General features: G+C 41.8%; 1 protein-coding gene across 2 annotated transcripts in view; it reads left to right on the top strand.

The window, feature by feature from the left end:
- Window positions 1–3,468, top strand: part of Nkain3 (sodium/potassium transporting ATPase interacting 3) — a 640,303-nt gene extending 636,835 nt beyond the window's left edge. For both annotated transcript variants that reach the window (XM_051198451.1, XM_051198443.1), the window contains one exon: window positions 3,201–3,468. In XM_051198451.1, coding sequence (XP_051054408.1) covers window positions 3,201–3,214 — 14 coding nt within the window. In that variant the 3' untranslated portion in view covers window positions 3,215–3,468. The remainder of the gene's footprint in view (window positions 1–3,200) is intronic.
- The last annotated feature ends 16,309 nt before the right edge of the window (window positions 3,469–19,777 follow it).

Genomic DNA, 19,777 nt, shown 5'->3' with positions numbered 1-19,777 from the left:
CTACAACTACAACACATTCACCCAGGTTCCCTGTAGGCATACCTTTCTTAACACAGTAACAGCTGTGTCTCAGTTCCTTGTGCTCTCTGGTTTGGGATCTCTTTGCATCTTCCTGGCATTTGGTGACTTTCTGATGGATTATATGAAGTGGTTACATAATGTTAGGGCTACCATAAGATCATATGCTAATATGTAGCCATTCTGTGAAATGCTGAGTTTGGATATAGATAGTTTGATCATTATAATAGGCTATGTACCGCTGTCCTCACTGGAAAGTAAGGATGTCACCAATACTGCAGATGTAAAAGAGTTCAATGTGGTCACTACAACTGAAGGTCAGTCAACTATCCTAATTCTCCCTGGGGACATCGTCAACCTTTCATGGGACATTGTAAAATGCAACCTCATTCTCTGCTCCTGGCACTTTGTAAAACCCAGTCCTTTCTTGTCTTAGGGTTTTGTATTGCTGTGAAGACACGCCATGACCATGGAAAGTCTTATAAAGAAAACATTTAATTTGGGTTGTTCCCTTACAGTTTCAGAGATTCTGTCCATTATCATCATTGAAGGGAGCATGACAGCATGCAGGCAGCTATGGTGCTAGAGCTGAGAGTTCTTCCAGGAACAGGAAGGTGACTGTCACACTGGGTGAAACTTGAGAAAGGAGACCTCAAAGCCCACCCCCACAGTGACACACTTCCTCCAACAAGACCACACCTCCTAATAGTGCCACTCCATTCAAGGGCCATTTCCAATTTCAAACCACCACATTGCCCAACTGAAGGGATTACCATGCTGCTTCAAATATAAGGCCACAGCTTACTGTGCAAATTCGTATTTCTGTTCGAAACCATTTTTAACAAGGCACTTTAGGTCATGAATAAAGTTCCCACTCATGCCAAACATTTATCTTTTAAAAGTAATTTAACCTGTGTGCATGTTGCTTGTGTGCTATCGCAGACATATGGAGGTCTGAAGATAATTCGTAAAAATCTTCCCTACTTCCACCACCTGGGCTTATGTTTACACTGAAAATACTATTTCAAAGCTGTAAAAAAAAAAAAAAAAAAAAAAAAAAAAAAAAGACATTAGAAAGAACAGAAACAAGGGTAGACCACACACCCAAACACACACACCAGATACAAGAAACCTAGAAAACAAATAGAAAAAGAAATCCCTGCAAGCCTACCGGGAATATGGACCCAAGGATCCTTTGGATTAGCATCATTGTCTTCTCTTCTGCTTGTTCTATGGAGCAGGGTTCATCAGGCTGTGGCTGAACTTTCTGTACTTAATTACAAGTGGAGGTGGGGGGGGAGTATGATTTTAAGGATCCAAAATCAATACAGAGACCCATTGTTCACTTACTATATTAAAAATTAGACTACCAGATATTCTGTTTTCTTAGATGTGCCATGTAAGAAAAGCACACCACCATTTACAAGGTGCCCATTTGTAAAGTCCAGCCTGACATTGAACTACTATTGTAGTAGAATGAGTCAAATCTGGATATGCATAACAAAGTAAGAAAAAAAAACTAATTGTGAGAAATTAGTAATAAGATAGCTTGAGGGGACACAATGGTCAAATATAATGTATATTTTCATTTCAACAAATCTACTATGATGAAACCTTTCTAGATAAGTAGAGAAATAAGATATGAAATGTCTATTAAATATTATTAAGTACTGTGGTGATGAAGACTAGGAAGTAGACAAAGTCTTATGTTCAGGCAGGTTGTGCTGGCCCAGGCACTGTGTCACTGGGCCAGCTAATTCACTGTGTCAGGGCTATGCGGTGCCATCTTTGGCTCCCACTGGCTAGGTACAGTAACTGCATTCCGCTGCCTCACTGAGACCAGCGTCATGTGTTCACAGAGAAACAATATTTAGAAGCTGCTCTCTTCCTGCTAACTTAAGACTGGGTGAAAGTATAAAATTACATTTTTATAATCTCTTTATCCCTCCATGGGAATCCCTGTTAAACTGCAAAGGGAAAGGATGAGACTTGGTGGCTTGGCATTCAGAATCCAGAGAAGTAGAAGTGTAAAGTAAATGCCACAGGATGATTCCGGAGGAACCAGGGCTCCTGGGGTGTGCAGGGGGAACAGCATTTGCCGGGAAAAGAGAGGCGCCAAAAGAGGATAAAGCAAAGAAAAGAAAAGTTAGAGATTGTTTTAAAGAACTATTTCAAATCATGACTGAAAAGTCCATTCCAAGCCATCGAGTCACTGAAGTGAGCTCATGGAAAGGAAGTTTCTAGACAGGGGTGTGAAATAAGTGTGAAGCAGCCTCTGTGGCTATGATGGTTGTGATGATTTGGGGAGGGAAGTCATCCGATTCATCCAGATGCTCTCTTTCCAAAGGCTGTAAGAGAAGCAATGTGCACAGCCTGCTCAAAACGCGGGCAACGGGACGACTAATGTAGGAAGGTACAGCGCTCTCGTTTGCCAGAGAGGTGAAATTTACATCTGTGGCATGGAGGGGAGGTGCTGGAGAGGGAGAGGAGAAAGAAGACAGAAGGGAAAGCAGGAGGTGAGGCAGGGAGTAGGGAAAAAGATGGAGGAGAGAGGAGAGAGTTGGGAGAGAGGGATGTTAAGAAACTGGCTCATGCAGTGATGGGTTCTGGCAAGTTCACACTGGGCCGGTTCCTCAGGAAACACCGCTCTTCATGTGGTGAGGCTACAACTGATCCCACGAGGTTCACCCACACTGCGGGCCAAATTATGATTTACTTGGTCTATTGACTTAAATGTCAGTCTCATCTGAAGGACACTGCCAGGCATAGGCGATTTTTTTTTTTTTTTTTTCCCACCAACTATTTGGGCACAGTGACCAAGGCAAAATGGAGCCGGGTCCATGATTTGTCTCAGACCAAGATGCCCTTTAACAGTCTATTAGGAAGAGGCTATGGGGGTGTGGCTAGTGAATTGGGGATATGTACTGCCTTCCCCTCTGAGGCAGGGAATCCATTTCATCCCACAATTTTGTGGCTGTCAGGCCGCCTCCCCATCTGCATTGCCCTGGCCACAAGCTGATCTGAAAGCAGGCAAGCTGAGCTAGGTGTCCTAGCTGCCAGCAAGCCAGACCGCAGCGGGTCCACCCTAAACTGCTTTGCATTTCAAAAGGCCTGAAAAAAGGGACAGGCTTTTCATTTATCGGCACTGAAGTTCTTTAAGCAATTCATATTTTCTTTTTCAGGTCGAAATAAGTAATGGCATTGACTCTGAAACGCAGCTCCTGGACTTGCGTTAGGGAACAAAGAAGCACTGGCCTCTGGCACTGGGGATCCCACAGCGCCACCTTCCTCCCACACAGCAGGACTGCAACCCCTGCGGGCCAGCGAACACCGAGCTGCGAGGTCTTTGGTCTCAGCCTGTGTAACATTAGCATTGTTTGCTAGATGCGTTCTGGGTGTTTGGGTGGGTATTTTTTTAGTCATCTTCTTATATGAGCACTTGTAAATTACAAAAAAGAAAAGAAAAAGGGAGGAAGAAAGAATGGTTTTTCAATTTTTTTAAACAGTATTTAACTTGAGGCATGCAAATGAAAAAAAAAAAAAAAAATCTGTGAAAATCTTCTCCAAGTCATTTATTTCTAAAGGGGACTGACTGTCCGTGTTGCTGAGGTGCATGGGAAGTGCAGGATGCTGAACCCTGCCAGGATAATGGGTTTGTGTAAACACACAGTGCCTGTGGGCATCAGACACGAGGGTAGACCTGTGGCATCTTGCACAAAAACTGGATCCAACTTTCAAACTAAGTATGGGTCACTGTTTAAACGACATCAGACACGGACAACAGACGCCAACAACTCTACTTCTGAAGACCCCACAGCAATATCATAGCAATCTAAATTTCTAGATTCATGTATATCTTATTCTTGCAGTATTCTGAGATGTGTGTGCTCCCATGTATTGTGAATACGAAAGGAAGGAAAAGATTAATGCAGGTCCTTCCCCTGTAGAGGGGGCTTGGCTGACTCTGATGTTTTTACTTTCTGCTCTTTGTTTCTCTCCCAACACTGATGTCAGACCTAAACACACAGCTCAAGGGCTGCAGGATAGAAACCACAACCATAAATCTGCAGCCAGGAACTTTGAGGATATTCAAAGGAAACAAACACTATGGAATTCTCTATAGAAACCTGTAAAGAAAATATTTACATCAATTTTTCATTTTCCCATCCATCCCAAAAAATTATGTGGGAAACCTAATTTTCTAAGGGGGGAAAAAACGGTCCATCTTAGAAAAAATAATCTGGGGGCTTTTTAAATTTAAAAAAAAATGTACACATGGTGAAATTCATTTTTAAGTTTTGCATGCAACTGATTTTAAGAACTGCACAAACTAAGCAACCAACACTTCAACCAAAATACATACCATGTCTGGAACTCGAGAACCCTCCCTTAGGCCCCCTTCCAATCAGTCACCGTGATACCGTTGACCCCCAGAACATACCACATTATAAACTGCACTGTGCCTGAGTTAGTCTGCTGATTCAAATGGTAATCCCATCTGGTTCTGACCAGACATTGTGGCAAGGCCAATTGGATACAGAAGACCTGAGTTGGTTCTCACTACTAAGGTTTTAACTGTTTGCTCACAATGTAAAACAGGCCCTTGTCTGTCTTGCATCAATGTTTTTCTGTCTCTCCATTGGTTCCCTTGTGGAAATACATTTGGTTCCTTTTGTATACACATGAAAATGAAGTTTTCCCCTCTGTCAAGCTTCTGTCTGTTCACTGTTTGCTCCAAAGATGGTCCAGCGTGGCTCAAGTATCTCTAAGACACCCATAAACCACTGGAATTGATGCAAAGTTTTGCATGTTTCTTGAGTCTCTCTGTTCCCCCTTCTTCCTCTTATGTACATAAATCATCTGCTAATGATGAGAATTTAATGCAGTCACCTTGACCCTAATGCCTCTAAGTTCAAGTCCCCTAGGCTATGTCCTTTAAGTCAGCGAACACTAACACTCACTGAGTTCTAGCCTACAGAATAAATCTAGATTCTAAATGAAAAGGAGCTCTTGAAACCTGAAAGATGATGCCATCAAACTCCAGTTCTGCAACTGAGGGGCTAGGAGCCCAGGATTGTGGCAGGAAATGAAAGAATGACACCAAGCCAAAGTCTTGTTTCTGAACCCCTTGGCACCAAGCCTTGTCAATCATGGTCCATGCCTTCTTTTGAGTGAATGACCCTTTCCTTGGGGCCTCCTGCTACATTATGTGGTAACACAGGAAGCTGGGATGCCTCCAGCTTATTCATTGAAGTTTCCAAACATGTTCCAAGACCAGCAAAAGTTAGCCAGCAGACGAATGAAAAGATTAGAGAATTCTCAGACACAAAATGCCCTGGGCACAGAGCAGTGCACACCAGAGAAAAATTGAAGACGTACTCCCCAAGGATCTTAGCCTCCCTTCCACCTGCTGTGTGAAGGGAGTGGATGCATCTCCAAAACTAAAAAATGTGTCTCCACACTTCTCCAAATCTTGAACATTGTTTGTTCACTTGTTCAGAAAACAATTTAGCACCTTATTCTAGCAAAATATTAACTAATTTCCTTATTCCTTCGGGCAAAAAAAAAAGCTTTGCTATTCCCATAGCTCTATGTAAAAGCAGTAGCTAGCTTTTCAGTAGCTGAACCTGACAAGATAGGGCAGGGAGCTGCCTGCCTGCTTCATCCAATGAGCTCCTGATAACAGAAATTCATCTCCATTAGAATTAAATAAAATGTATGTTTCAAAGATGAGGGAACTGGTCATGACCACTAACTTGAGTAATGAATAAAAACCAAAATTGCACTTTTCATCTCTGAAAATTAGAGTCTTGCCAAGATTAAATAGACCTTCATTTTACCCCCTTTTTTAATGATGATCCCAAGATGGTCTCATTATGCAAAACATCCTGGGTGAGAACTTTTTGAAACAAATACCACTGTGAATCACTTTAATAACGAACTAGGAGAAAGTTTACAGTTGATTAGAATTCAGGTGTTCTGACTTGATGTTTTAGACCAAAACAGTATCTATTTTTCCAGGGATGGCTGAGTAAAGTAGGAAAAAGTACAAGCAAACTGATGTGTTATGGACGGGTCACAGGCAGCTCAGTTACAACCAATCCCAAGATAAGCGTTTGCATGCTACTGAACTAACTCCAGCATGGCATTAATATAGTGATGGACCAGCCCTAAGTGATGAGCAAAGCCCAATGATACAAAACGTGGGTCTTTGAAAGCGGCCACTAGGTGGCACTGTCGGGCCCCAGAGCCCTTGCTTTCCTAGCCTGAGTTCATTCCCCTAAGCAAAAGGACTCTGGCTTCTGGTGTGGCCCTGCTGGCTTCAGTGACTGTTGAACTTCTGGCACTAGTGTTGAGCTCATGCATGCCCACCTGTCTTAAAGACACAGAAACCTTAAATTTCTGAACTTAAAACAATATTCCTTCAATATACAAATGGCCTGTACCATTTTGGAGTCAAGGAATCTTTGAAAGTGTCTAGAAGTCAAATTTAAATATTTGTTATAAGTAAGACAACAAATCAAGACCAAAAGCAAAACCAATGGCAAAATATTACTACTCCTTTTGTCACTAAATAGTGTACCACTCAGAAAGGGGTGGTTATATTTTAAACATTTTAAAAAGTACTTATTGATTTACAAAAAGGAAAAAAAAATAAAAACTCCCAAAAGTGGAAAAATAGGAAAGAATACACATTTTTTTGTGAGTAGCATTTCTTTACTGTCTGAAAAAAAATTGCCACTTCTACAAGGTTGAAAAATCTTAAACACGGGGATGGGTGGAAGAAACGGTGCCCACAGAGAATTAATCGTTTTCTTTGAACTTGCATTCATACAAAAGGCATGACTTCTACTAAATTCGAAATGTTTAAAAACTGAAATGTTCAAAGACTCCATGCAATGCTTTGGCTTGACCTCGAGAGCTACCCGAATAAAAGAAGAAAGGGAGGGGAAAGAGCAGAAGTCAGGGTGAGAAACGGGGGGGGGGGGGGGGGATGGAAGTGGAAGATACCTCACCTGCTCTGCACAGGCCCAGTCCTTACCTCACCTTTTCTTTTGTGTTAGCTGAGTGAAAAACGCTGGATCATTTTCCACCAAGAGCACACTTTCCCCTTCCTCTTCAGAGTTGAAAAGAACTAGTCTGGAGAAATTGGTGATCTAGGTGGTTTTCCTCATAGAATTGGCTTTTATAGAGAACCACATTGAACCATCAATGACCGTTGCCATCACCAACACTAACAACAAAAAGACAATGACTTAACTACCATAGCTGCCTCTTCCTCTTCATATCCTAATATTCTACTCAGAGAGAATCAGCAGAGATTGGCACGTGGGCTTCCTAGAGATCTTGACCTTTCCTTGAGCCATCCTTTGTGGCTACCCTTCTCAAACTGTAACAACATTCAAAATGTCTGTGGAAGTTTATGTCTGTACTTTTCTAATTCTAGCCAAGGAGGGGGTAAAGTCACAAAGGATGGTGTTCCTTCCACTTAGGGACAAGTCTCAGAAGCTGGCTGAATGGCATTTCTTCTGACATCATTTGTCAAAGTTTGATGTACAAAAACTCTGCTGCAAGGAAAGCTGGGCACTAGAGCCTATATCCTAGGTGACATTACACCCATCTAAAACTAGAGAGAGTGAGCACATACAGAAGAATGAGATGTCTCTTCCACACACTTCAAGAGCATAATCTTATTGAAATAGGGGCCTTGGCTTCTGAATTGTTATATATTATTTTTAAAAAGAAGCATATACTTCACAGTATTGTGAAAAATGTCATCATCAGCTCTGCAAATAAAAATTTTTACTTCTTGCTTTTTTATCTGGTCTTTATGGTCAGGAAGAAAACATAATGTTGTAAATCTGAGCATCCTGAGGAGAAAGAACCAAATCTACAACTGTCCGATTAAAGCAAGCTGCATTTTGGGTGCCCAAGGGACTGGCCAGCTGGTTGTCTCACCCTAAGTCAGGATTTAAGAGAGCAACCCCTGGTGGCCTCATGAAGTCCTTTTTACAGGAGAGAGAAGGTATTCCCAGAGGCAAGAGAGTCAACCTGAATAGTTATACATTTTTAGAAAAATACAACGGAAGGGAAGGAACAAGGATCAGGAGTGTGAGTGTGGTCACAAGTTCATGGTAGGTTGAAAACATGTTCAGCAGCTTACACAAGAGCTAAGAAACAGGAACTTGCTATTAATTAACAGAAACTTGACTTGTAAGGACTCGCCATAGGACCTCATTGTTTAACTGCGAGCTGAAACTTTAACCTGCACAGGGCAAACACGAACTTATCCTGGTCTGTCTTAACCTGCAAGGGATGTTTTTCCTGTTTAGGTCTCACTCTGTATGATACCAGATCACCCTGTGTTTTCTTAGCTCTGCAGAATGCATTTTGGCTTTCTTGCTCTTGGGAATGACTCTAACTTGAAGAACCAGTCCAATACAGGGCTCAGTCTTCACAGAACAGCAGCCACAGGCTAGATCTTCCCCTGACTGACTGTTCCACAAGCTCTTTAGAACTGATAAAAATGCCCTTTTTTTTTTTTATTCTTATTTAACTCAGTAAGTACCTAGAGAATATAGTGTTAGGAAGGTGGGTCTGGACAGGTAACTGAGAATATATGATCAGTTGTATATTGCGGTAAATAAGGATCAGGATAAACAAATAGGCCGAATAGATGTTTAATCAGGGAGAAATAACTTACAACCTAGACAGATGAACACCAGGAAATTCAACCCGATCCTCTCCTGTCCGAGTCACGCCAGAAAGAGGGAGCGCCTTCCTGGCCCCCTCCGACCTCCTTCCTCAGGTCACCTCCGCCCATCCCTCCACCCCCCAATGGGCGTGGTCAGTGCTACAGAAGGACTACCTCACTACAGTTGTATGCTGATGTTGTCTCTCTGTTAAACTTGAGCTCAGCCAAGCATGGTGCCTCAGGCCTATAACCTCTACTGAGAGAAGGCTCAGGCTGAATGAACACAAACTCAACCACAGCCTAGGCAGCTTAGTGGGAATCTGTCACAAAAATTAGAAGAGGAAGAGGAAGAAAAGAAAGAGGAGGAGGGACAAGGAATGTGAAGAGAAAGAGGATGAAACAAAGAAGAAAGCAAAAGTAGTTGTTAACGTTTAAAGTTTAAGTGGGGGTGGGGGAGGTATTTCAGTTGTAGAGCATGTGACTATCATTGAACCCAAGACCCTAGTTTCAATTACCAGCACAAGAATTAAATTGAAAAATAAAAAAAGTGCAACTATTAAAGTTAGCCTGCCTTTCCCTTCACATTTTTCCCCTTGATAAAACACATTAGTCTTAAGAAACTTACAACTGAGAAAAATTAAAAACTTTTTTGTCTCTAGACTTTATTGCATCTTCTTCCTGGGCTAGATATAAGTACTGCTGATTCAACGGACGTCTAGGAAGTGCTTTCAGTCACTAAAAAGTGAGGGTCGTATTCTCTCTGCGCTTGAAACGTCTCCAAATCCAGTCAACAGGACAGATGGTTTAAAGATGATGGGGTGAAGTGGGCATGGGTATCAGAAAGATGGAGTCCAGCACTAGAAAGCTCCAGGTAGGATGGTTGCTTGAGCCCGGAAGTTTAAGGCCAGCAAGATGCCCTTGGGAAAAAAAAAAAAAAAACTTAAGGAAAGCAGCAGGGACTGGAGAGATGGATCAGAGGTGCTGGGTGCTGCTTGTCTGCTGCTCTTGCAAAGAACCCACATTAAGTTCCCAGCATCCACATTGGGCAAGTCCCAACTGCCTGTACTTCTAGCTCCAAGGGATCCGATCCCTGCTTTTGGCCTTTACAGGCACTTGTTCTCAGGTACCCCATCACAAGAGTATGTTCTTTCTCTGCAAGCTACAGTCGCACCGTTGAGGAGGAAGACGCTGAGGCTGTCCACAGCAGTGACTCTGCCTTGTGTCCCACTCGATATGTAAATCACTCTAGCCTGTTTCCTCTGCATTCATGCCAACGCTATCTTCTGTAGGGTCCCTACTGACCAGGCAGTTTCAGTCAGCTGTTCTGTGGCAACATTTGGGGCAGGTCAGCATAACCATGGATGTTCACGTTGCAGGGCACCAGCTGTTGGCCTGCATTGCAATACCTGTCTCTGCATTTCTCCCAGGAGAATCACTAGCCAGAGGACATCTGTGCGCTCTTGGTTTTTGGTTTTGGGGTTTTTTTGTTTGTTTGTTTGTTTGTTTCTTGACTTCAGTTTTGTCTTCTCAGGGAAAAATCAGAAATCCAAGACCACCGGTCACTGTGGGTTTTTTTGTTTGTTTGTTTACTTTCCACAAATCAGAACAGCTTGGTCTTACCGTACCTGCTTTCTTCGCTTGTAGCTTAAGCACAGTTCGTGTGTTCTGAACAACCTGCACACTGTTTTCCAGCCAACTGTTGGAAGGCAGGTCCTAGGGAAGTGAACATGCTAATAAATTGCTTAAAGTCACCTTTTGGCCTGCTTTACATTTCCATTCCTCGAAGCCTCCTCGCTCAAGGAGGAACACTCTGTTTTATTTCTGGCTTCTTATATTCATTGAAGCAAAAAGCAAGCTCACTGGCTGCAACTTAACAATAGTTTATGAAGACCACCTGTACTCTCATGTGAAAGTCAGAACCCAATTATTGCCACTGAATTCAGGTGGTGATAATAGAAACAGGTGTAGCCGTGAATATAAACCAGCTTTCCAGTTCCTTCATCAACACCCGCATTGTAGCCTACGGACGTTTCTTTGCATTGCTTAGGGTTTTATCATTATGAACTGTCATTATTTAATCCATTCATTCATCCAATTTGTGTAGGCATTTATTTGGGTAGCTTTTCATCTTTATCATGCTTTTAAGATTCCACCATTCTCTGGGTTTGGTGCTTTAGGCAAAGAATATGAAGTAGTAAGGTAAATATCTTTGTTTGAGGCAGGGTCTCATTGTCCTCAATGGCATGGAACTCACACAGACCCACCTACCTACCTGGGCCTCCTGAGTGCTGGAATTAAAGGGAGGTGCCACAACATGTAGCCTGCACAGTAAATACCTTTAAGACTAGAACTCAAGCGGAGTCCTTCGGCTTACTTGTTTCTATAGGACAAGCAGAACTCATTAGTTCACTTATTGTTTCTAAACCACTTGCTTTGTGTAATGGATTAAAGCATCCATTGATGACTGCTAGACTTTTCAATGTCACAAAGAAAGATATTGATGGCAGACATCTAACTATCTGAAATAGACTGATTAAAGTTCCTCTGCGGGTGGTTAAATGCCCTGCTGTGATCCTAGGCCTATGGGGTCTGCTTTGGCTAAATGCTTGTCAAAGTAGGAGGCTTGGGCACGGGTTTCAGCAGGTTCTAGTCTTGTTTCCTTTTTCTCATTTGTTTCAGGGCCTACAACCATCTACCTTCCTTGATTTCCTTCCATGCAAACCTTGCATTTCCATACCCATAACCAAGGATCTGCATGATAATTACACACAGCCTTTAAGAAAATGGAGTTTTCATTAAAGTTCTGCTGTGGCTCTGGGCTGCCATGTGACAGATGCTGCTACAAGACCAGAGTATTATTAGCATCAGTAATAACTGTAATAAAAACATGCCTAGTTTTCTTTTAAAAATGTAGACGTTAAATTTTTTTTTTTTTCATTTCACATAATTCAAGGGAAACGTGGGCGTGAACACTTCAAAACACTTTCAGATCCTCAGGGGAAACTCTGGAATGAAGAGAATTACAATTAATACCTACATCAGTTCCTAGAGAGGGAAAAAAAAAAAAAAAAACACCTGACACAGACCAACGAAGCAGTTTCTCATCCTCTCCTAGAAACTCGTAGGTTACAGTTCCTACTGAGAACTCAAGACTGGAAACAATGAGACATTTCTGACTTTGTAGGTTTTTCTGAGACTTGTTACACATGATGAGAGCCCTGCTGCCTAGCAACCTCCTACACACAGCTGAGCCAAGAAGCAAAAGACAGACAAAAGGGTCTCTGCCGTTTCCAGCAGGATTTGTTTTTTTTTTTTTTTTTTTTTTTTTTTTTTATTCCACATTCTGAAACTCTTGAGTTCTCCTCATAAGGAAGCTCTCCAACCTCGTATGTATTACTCTTAATTAAATCATAACTCAGATTCTTCTTAATAAAATAATCCTCAAATGCACAACAGATTAGGAGCAGAAAACATAAAAAGTAGTTACTGCCCAAAATCTGCAAAAATACTGGCAACCATTCCAAACACGACCTCTGAAAGAACACAGGGAGCGAAACCTGTGTCACTGGTGGATGGACACCTCTGAGGTAAGAATTTCTGTAACAGAATCTACTACAGGCGATAGTGCATAGCTTCACAGAACAGTGTGCAATTCCTGTTATGACAGATACAGATGTCCGTTAAAACCATGACTGTGTGAACTAAGAATGGGTACTCTTTTCTCAGGATGGTCCCCTTCGCCCTCTTACAATCACAATCACTGTTGCTTTCATCTGAGTAAGATGCACTGCTTTGGGCCGCTGACCACACAGACCTTCGTTGCCTACCCTTCCTGAATGTTGTATTGCTGTTCTCAAGATGATATGTCTAGAGCCCCAGGGTTACAAGCATCCTCTGATACAGTTAGACTAATGTAAATTTTACTTGGTCAGATTCCTCTCAGAAAATAACTAAGCTAAAGACACTTGATAAAGAACATGGTATAATTAATACCCCAAACATTCGTCCATGCATGCCCTACATACTAGCCATAGCATGGTAAGAAAATATCTGGGGTGGAGGGAAATGAGGAATATCCCCTATGATAAATTTTTCTTTACCTGATAGTTACCAAATTATCTCTTTTGGTACAGTAGCCATCTTTCTCAGGCATAAACTTCTCTAAGTTCTGGGCTATTTCACAGAAAAGGTGAGGGCTCCACATTCATTTGCATACTCTCTCCCTGCAAATCAAGAGTTCTGGCTCACATTCACCAAAGCAACCATGCTTTCTGTCCCATTTTTTAGTGTATCAGTAATTGGTAAAGGGAAATCCAATGACAGCTGTACTGAGGCGTACTTCTCATTCCTGGATTAGTCAGATTTTCCCTTTGTTGTATGAAGCTGAGCACCCAGGGACTGCTACTGATGAGGGAATGTCATTGCAGGTTACTGCCATAGTTGGCACACTCGTCAATCCAACAGCATACTCTGAGGGACACAGGATTCCATGAACTCATTCAGGCCACATCCTGTGAACTGTGGTGACAAACTGGCTACTGCCATTCCTTCAAAGCACTCGTGCAGAGGAGGCACTGTACAGATGCTAGAGAAATACAGCAAAATAGCGGCACAGAGTCTGACCACAGGGAGCACGCACTCTAATCATGAGCAAAGATCGTCAGCCCAATTGCAACTGTCCTTTGCTGCCTTGGGGTTCTTTCAACAAACTCTTGGTAAGAATCCGCTTATGAAAGAATGCCCATCCACTCCCCCAGCCCAAGGGGGAGAAATGAAAATAAATCAAAGGGCCACTTTTTCCTTGAGAAGTTTATTATAAAAATCCTCATAGCTTTGGGCAGACTTCATCCTTTAAGGAGCTCCGCCTCTGAGACACCTCCTGTTCACTCTGTGATGCTCCAGACACTGAGATCTGAGAAACCTGCTCATCTGAACATGTGTGTGCCACATTTGAAAATAGGTGCCCTGTCCCTTGAGACCCTAGGAACAGATCTGAGAACCACAGTTACTGACATCACACAAGCCAAAGGCCATCTGCCACACTCCCAAGTCATCACTAAAGTAGGCCATTCTTCAGTCACTGCCAGCCCAAACAATTATTTTACCTGAGCCACACACAGATACCCTCTAGTTACCTCTGTGGTGATCTGGAAGTGCTGCTGTAGGACCTGGTGTAATGGGCATGAAAGAAACCCAGCAGAGAGAACAGTCTGAGGAGCAAAAGTGGTCAGAGACGGTCTTCTGGGAACCCTGATGTATGTGGGGTTCACACATAGCTGTTACTTCTGAAAAACTGGGTACCCTTAGCTCTATTGTTGTTGAATGAAGATACCAATATTGAAAAGGCAACTCTAAGCCTTTTTTGTCGCCTTGACCAACAATGAGTCTGTTCTCTCCTTTGTTACACCAACTCTGCCATCTTCTGGAAAGGAATGGGAGTGTCCAGGGCATTCCACTCCATGTCTGCTGGTAAAATGACAGGCCACAGCACCTCTGTCTATTGCTAGCTGCTTTTCAACCATCAACACTTTTACCAGAAGAAATATCTTTTTTGTTTTGTTTTATCATGTTTCACAGTGCTCAGATTGCTTGCTTGGCCAAAGTGTCTCTCCAACTTGGCACTGGAACTCTATCTAAAACTCCAGTGATATTTTGTATTGATATGAGTTTCTACTGTCACATAACACTGTGAAGTTACTTCATGGTATACTAGTGTCTTTTCTATCATCTCTTGAGCTACCAAGTGAATTACAGAAAAGAACTGAACCCTGTAAAGAACTGTCCTGTGTAATATTGGTAGCCTGTGGGGAAATGAGTCTTCTCTCTCTCTCTCTCTCTCTCTCTCTCTCTCTCTCTCTCTCTCTCTCTCTCTCTCTCTTATAAATACTGGTAATGGGTCTTGTTTTCAAACTGCTTTCTACAAGTTTGTGCATATATCTGTATATTATATTCTGCAGTCGTCAAAACATGTGATTTGGTAGAAAATACATTTTTATGTCCTTCTGAACACATAGATTCTGAATAAGTTTACAAGTCAGATGTAATAAACTATTATTTTCAGCCACAAATAAAGATGCACATTGAAATAAAAGATGGATGCTATATTTAATGCTTCTTGCAAAATGGGCTCAGCATCCTGAATTCTCAAGCCCAAACCTAACAGTTTTTGAGCACTGGCACAGTGGCACTGGTCCAAAATTCCAAGCCATGAACCTGTGGCTCACGTGTAAAATAAATAATACCCGCATGTGTAAAATTGCCTTCAGGGGCATGCAAAGCAAAGGAATGCTGTATTTTGTCTTAGAATGCATCCTTAATTTCATTGTGAAAATATAAAGATTCCAAATTTTAAGATCTGTGCTCCTGGGTATTTGGAAGAGGCATGCTTCTCCAGTCCTGTGTGTCAGCTAGAGGACACTTGAACAAACACACATCCCGAGTATCCCTGTGTCCTTCAGATCACGAATTTATACTTGTACTTCACACACAATAAAAGACACTGGCTTTTGTGATCAGAGGAAACCAGTCCCTTTCCCAAGAAACCCCACAAGAGCTGAAGTGCTGCAAACCCACTCAACTGACTTATCACTAGACAGGGCTAAACTGGTTCCTCACCCAGTGATGAGCTCAGCCTCCAGCCTCCCCAGGTCACCCCAGGCTACCTCTTCCAAAGCAGAAACTGGGGCTCTCGTTTTAGTCTCCACGCAGAGTGAGAACAAAGCCTGAAAACTAACTAATTATGCCAAGGTTTGATAATAACTATGTAACTATGTGGAATACAGCATAGGAAAGAAATACCTAAAAGTAGGCCTCAGGGCCCAGTGTTCTGAAAGGCACACAGAGTCCTCTCTGGCCAGGCCTCTCTTCTTTTCCTCTGTTGCTCCCAGATGCCTAACTTGTTCACTGTTTGATTCAAGCACACAAAATGCCCTCCACACGGGCAAACCTGGGAGCAATGATCCCTTAACACCAGCATAATCTCCCAGATGTAAAATAGTGTTCAATGCCTGACCTGAGTCCCCCACTGTGGGATTCCATCCTTAGGAACAGAGACAGAATTACCCTTGCGGTGACTGCCATTCTTCACCCTGAACTCATCATCACCAGATAAAAGGAAGAGGGTAGTCACATTGCCTGGGAATGCTCTGCATTGCCTTCGTGGTATTCCTGTGGTTCTGCAACTTTATTCAGAATGGGGGGAGCTTGTTGTAGTGATGCTGTAGCAGGAAACTTAAAGGCCCTGCCTGCAGTCCATGTACCACAGTAGAGACTGCAGAAGAAGGAGCCTGATTGGGGAGAGGGGACCTTACGTCGATGGAACTGTTCCCTTGTAGGTGATAACATAATGATTCCCATCCCTCTTTCTTCCTTCTTGATTTACTACAAGCCACTGGCTTTTTGTTTCACTGGCAGCTCCCTGCCATGATGGTTTGCCCTGCCTAAGAGCAGCAAGGCTAATAAGTCATGAGCTCCCCAATTGTGAACCAGAGTAACCTCTCCCTCCCTGTCAGCTGACTTGTTCCAGGTATTTGTTATACTGGCAGGAGGCTGACTCACACAATGGCATTTCCTTGGAAATGTAAACATGGTGGTGTAAAAAAAAAATTATAAATATTTTCTCCTTATCTCCATTGGTCAAAGGCTGAAATACAGTGTAATCTCAAAGCACCAACCCACTTCAAAATGAAATAAAGACCGTTTTAAATTACCACGCTGAGTTTCCCTTGACTAGGTGTGTGAATATTTATGTCTAGCTGAGCAGATAGCAATGACATTGTCAGTTCCCATACTCTGTAACGTATTTTTTTTCACTCTTTCATTTTTTTTTTACCTCCAACAAAGTAACTTTAACAGTAGCTAACATTTCTTAGTTCCTACTCTTGAACCCCACAACCCCCCCCATCTGCCACTTTGAATATCACACACACACACACACACACACACACACACACACACTTTAAGAGAGGGACAACGGGACCCTTCCAACTCAGTCTTCTTAGGGTGGGAAGACAGGTGCATGTTCTGCACCCAGCAAAGCAATGTTGTGGTTCTAAAATAACAAATCTGGGCTTTGTTTGCTTAAAATGTTGGAGTAGATGCTCAGCATGGTGTCACACCCCTGTGATTACAGCACATGGGAAGAAGGAACAGAATGATCAAGGTCATCTGAGCCTCACATCAAAGGATTAGGGCATTCCTGAGAGTTAAAATGTGAAACAGAAACAAGGCCTAGATTAAAGCTCTTCAGCTTGGAATCTGAGGACTTCGGTGGCCTGACACGGCCCATGATTAACTCCTCTCCTATCCCAGCATGAGCCCTGCTTGAGTTTTGTCCGACTTCATGTATTCAAAAGTCAACCCTACAGCATCATATTGAGAGGCGGCCCTTCTGTACAATGGTCAGGTCATGAAAGGTCTGCCTTCACAAATATGAAGCAGATTTATTATAAGGGCAGGACCTCCATGGGAGAATATACATGTATGAACATACTGTAATGAAATCTATTATTTTGTACAGTTAATATAGGCTAATACAAAATGCCCAAATACATATTACTCTAGCATGTTCTGTCTCACATTCTGCCAACCATGTGACAGACAGCACAGCAAAGGTCTCACCAGCCACTACCCTCAAGAAATAACTATAAGAATTGTAAGAAATAAGTCCCCGTGTTTTATAAATTCTATAGTCTGTGGCATTCTCTTATAGTAAGCACAAAACAGATGAAGATAACATATCACCCTAAACCCTGAATGTACATAGCATCTGAATACTAATTTCTTCCTTCCTTCCTTCTTTCCTTTCTCTTTTTTGTTTGTTTGTTTGTTTGTTTTGTTTTCTTCTTGAGACAGGGTTTCTCTGTATTGCTTTAGAGGCTGTCCTGGAACTCTCTCTGTAGACCAGGCTGGCCTCAAACTCACAGAGATTCTCCTTCCTCTGCATTCCAAGTGCTGGGATTAAAGGCATGTGCTACAAATGTTTGGCTCTGAATACTAATTTCTAAAGCACCAACTTACTACCATGCTCAGGCTTAGGTGGCTTGTACACTTTTCAAAAATTTTATATCCAGAAAAAGTTAATAGATAATTTTTCCAAAACTATTACCCAATTCATATAAGGCAGGGCCCTTCTGAAAACCAGGCTTGCTATCTCTCTGATCTCTCTAAGAGAGGCTAACATATTCACATCATGAAAATGCTAGTTTCCTGATCTAAGGTGATCTATGTTCTGCCATATTATCGCCGAAGTTTATCATTGACTTTGCAACATATTATGTGTTATATGTTAGCATCTTTCTCGAGATTTTTCCCTAAATTCATAGGTAGAAATTTATAAAATCTGCTTTTTTCCATTTTCAGAAAAACTCATTTTGTCTTCTGGCACATCTCTCTCTAATATTCTCCAAGTTCAATAAAAACATTCATTCAACAATTTTAACAAGTAGTTACTGAATCTGCTTAATCTTCCAGGCAGTGAGGTGGGCCAGAGGACCATTTTAAGTCTCTCAGTCAGACCATAGTTTTGATTTTCTGTGTTTTAGAGGATAAAATATTGAGAGACCAGATACATATTTATTCTTCAATGTAAACTTGAAACAAACCAGTAAACACAAGAAAATTTCCTTTGCTCACCTCAGCCAGTCAGATTTAAAAGTTGGAACAATGCAGGAAAGATTAATATGGCTCCTATATGGGTATGGCAGGCTGTTCTCCTGGAATGTTCCATGTTTTAAATAAATAAATAAAAAATAAATAAATAAATAGAAAGGAATTGTGGTGATAATAAGTGCCTTTAAAAACTTAAAGGAAGCCAGACATTGGAGGTGCACACCTTTAATCCCAGCACTCAAAAGGCAGAGGCAGGCAGATCTCTGATCTACAGAGCAAGTTCCAGGACAGGCTCTAAAACAATGCAGAAAAACCCCATCTTGAAAAACAAAAAACAAACAAGAAAAAAATTAAAGAAATTCTGTCTGTGATAGAAGTTAAATGGACGGGCCCCGGCAAGAGATCCGCCTATCCCTGCAGGACCATCCTGAGTTCCTGTCTGCTGGATCTTTGACCCCCATCACCGGGCCCCTGCCTGAGGAGAGACCTACAGAGTTTGGACAACCCAGACGTCGAACTTCTGACCCACCTAAGCCCACTGGGGGAGTAGCATAGAGAAAGAGAGAGACCCCCACCAACACCTACTGAAAGAAGTAATGGGAAGACAGCAATACAAGAAAACACCGAACACTAGAAAGGCAAGCATGACCCCACCAGAATCTAGGGACTCCATACCAACTAGACCTGAACACCCCAAAGCAGATGAAGCAGAAGAGAACAACTTTAAAAATGTCTTCATAAAAAAGATAGAGGCCTTCAAAGACGATGTGAGAAAATCCCTTAAAGAAATGGAATAAAAAAACAAACAAAAAATTGGAAAAACTGAACAAATATCTTAAAGAATGTAAGGAAAGCCAAGAAAAAAAACAAACAGGTGAAGAAAACAGTTCAACACTTGAAAACTGAAATACAGACAATAAAGAAAACACAAACTGAAGGAATGCTGAAAATAGAAAAACTGGGCAAACAATCGGAACTATAGATATGGGCATAACCAACAGAATTCAAGAGATGGAAGAGAGAATCTCAGGAGCTGAAGATAAACTACAGGAAATAGATTCATCAACTAAAGAAAATCTTAAATCCAACAAATCCTTAACACAAAACATCCAGGAAATGTGGGACACTGTGAAAATGCTAAACCTAAGAATAATAGGCATAGAAGAAGGCAAAGAAGCAGAGCTCAAAGGTGCAGAAAACATATTCAACAAAATCATTGAAGAAAACATTCCCAATCTGAAGAAGGACATGCCCATGAATGTACAAGAAGCATACTGAACACTAAATAGGCTGGACCAAAGAAAAAAGACCCCTTGACACATAATAATCAAAACACCTAACATACAGAATAAAGAGAGAACTTTAAGATCAGTTAAGGAAAAAAGCCCAGGTAATATATAAAGGCAGACCTATCAAAATTACATCTGACTTCTCCAGGAAACTCTCAAGGCCAGA

The sequence above is a fragment of the Phodopus roborovskii genome, unplaced genomic scaffold (genome assembly GCF_943737965.1).
Source record: "Phodopus roborovskii unplaced genomic scaffold, PHOROB, whole genome shotgun sequence".
NCBI lineage: Eukaryota > Metazoa > Chordata > Mammalia > Rodentia > Cricetidae > Phodopus > Phodopus roborovskii.
This window is presented reverse-complemented; position numbering and strand designations above follow the sequence as displayed.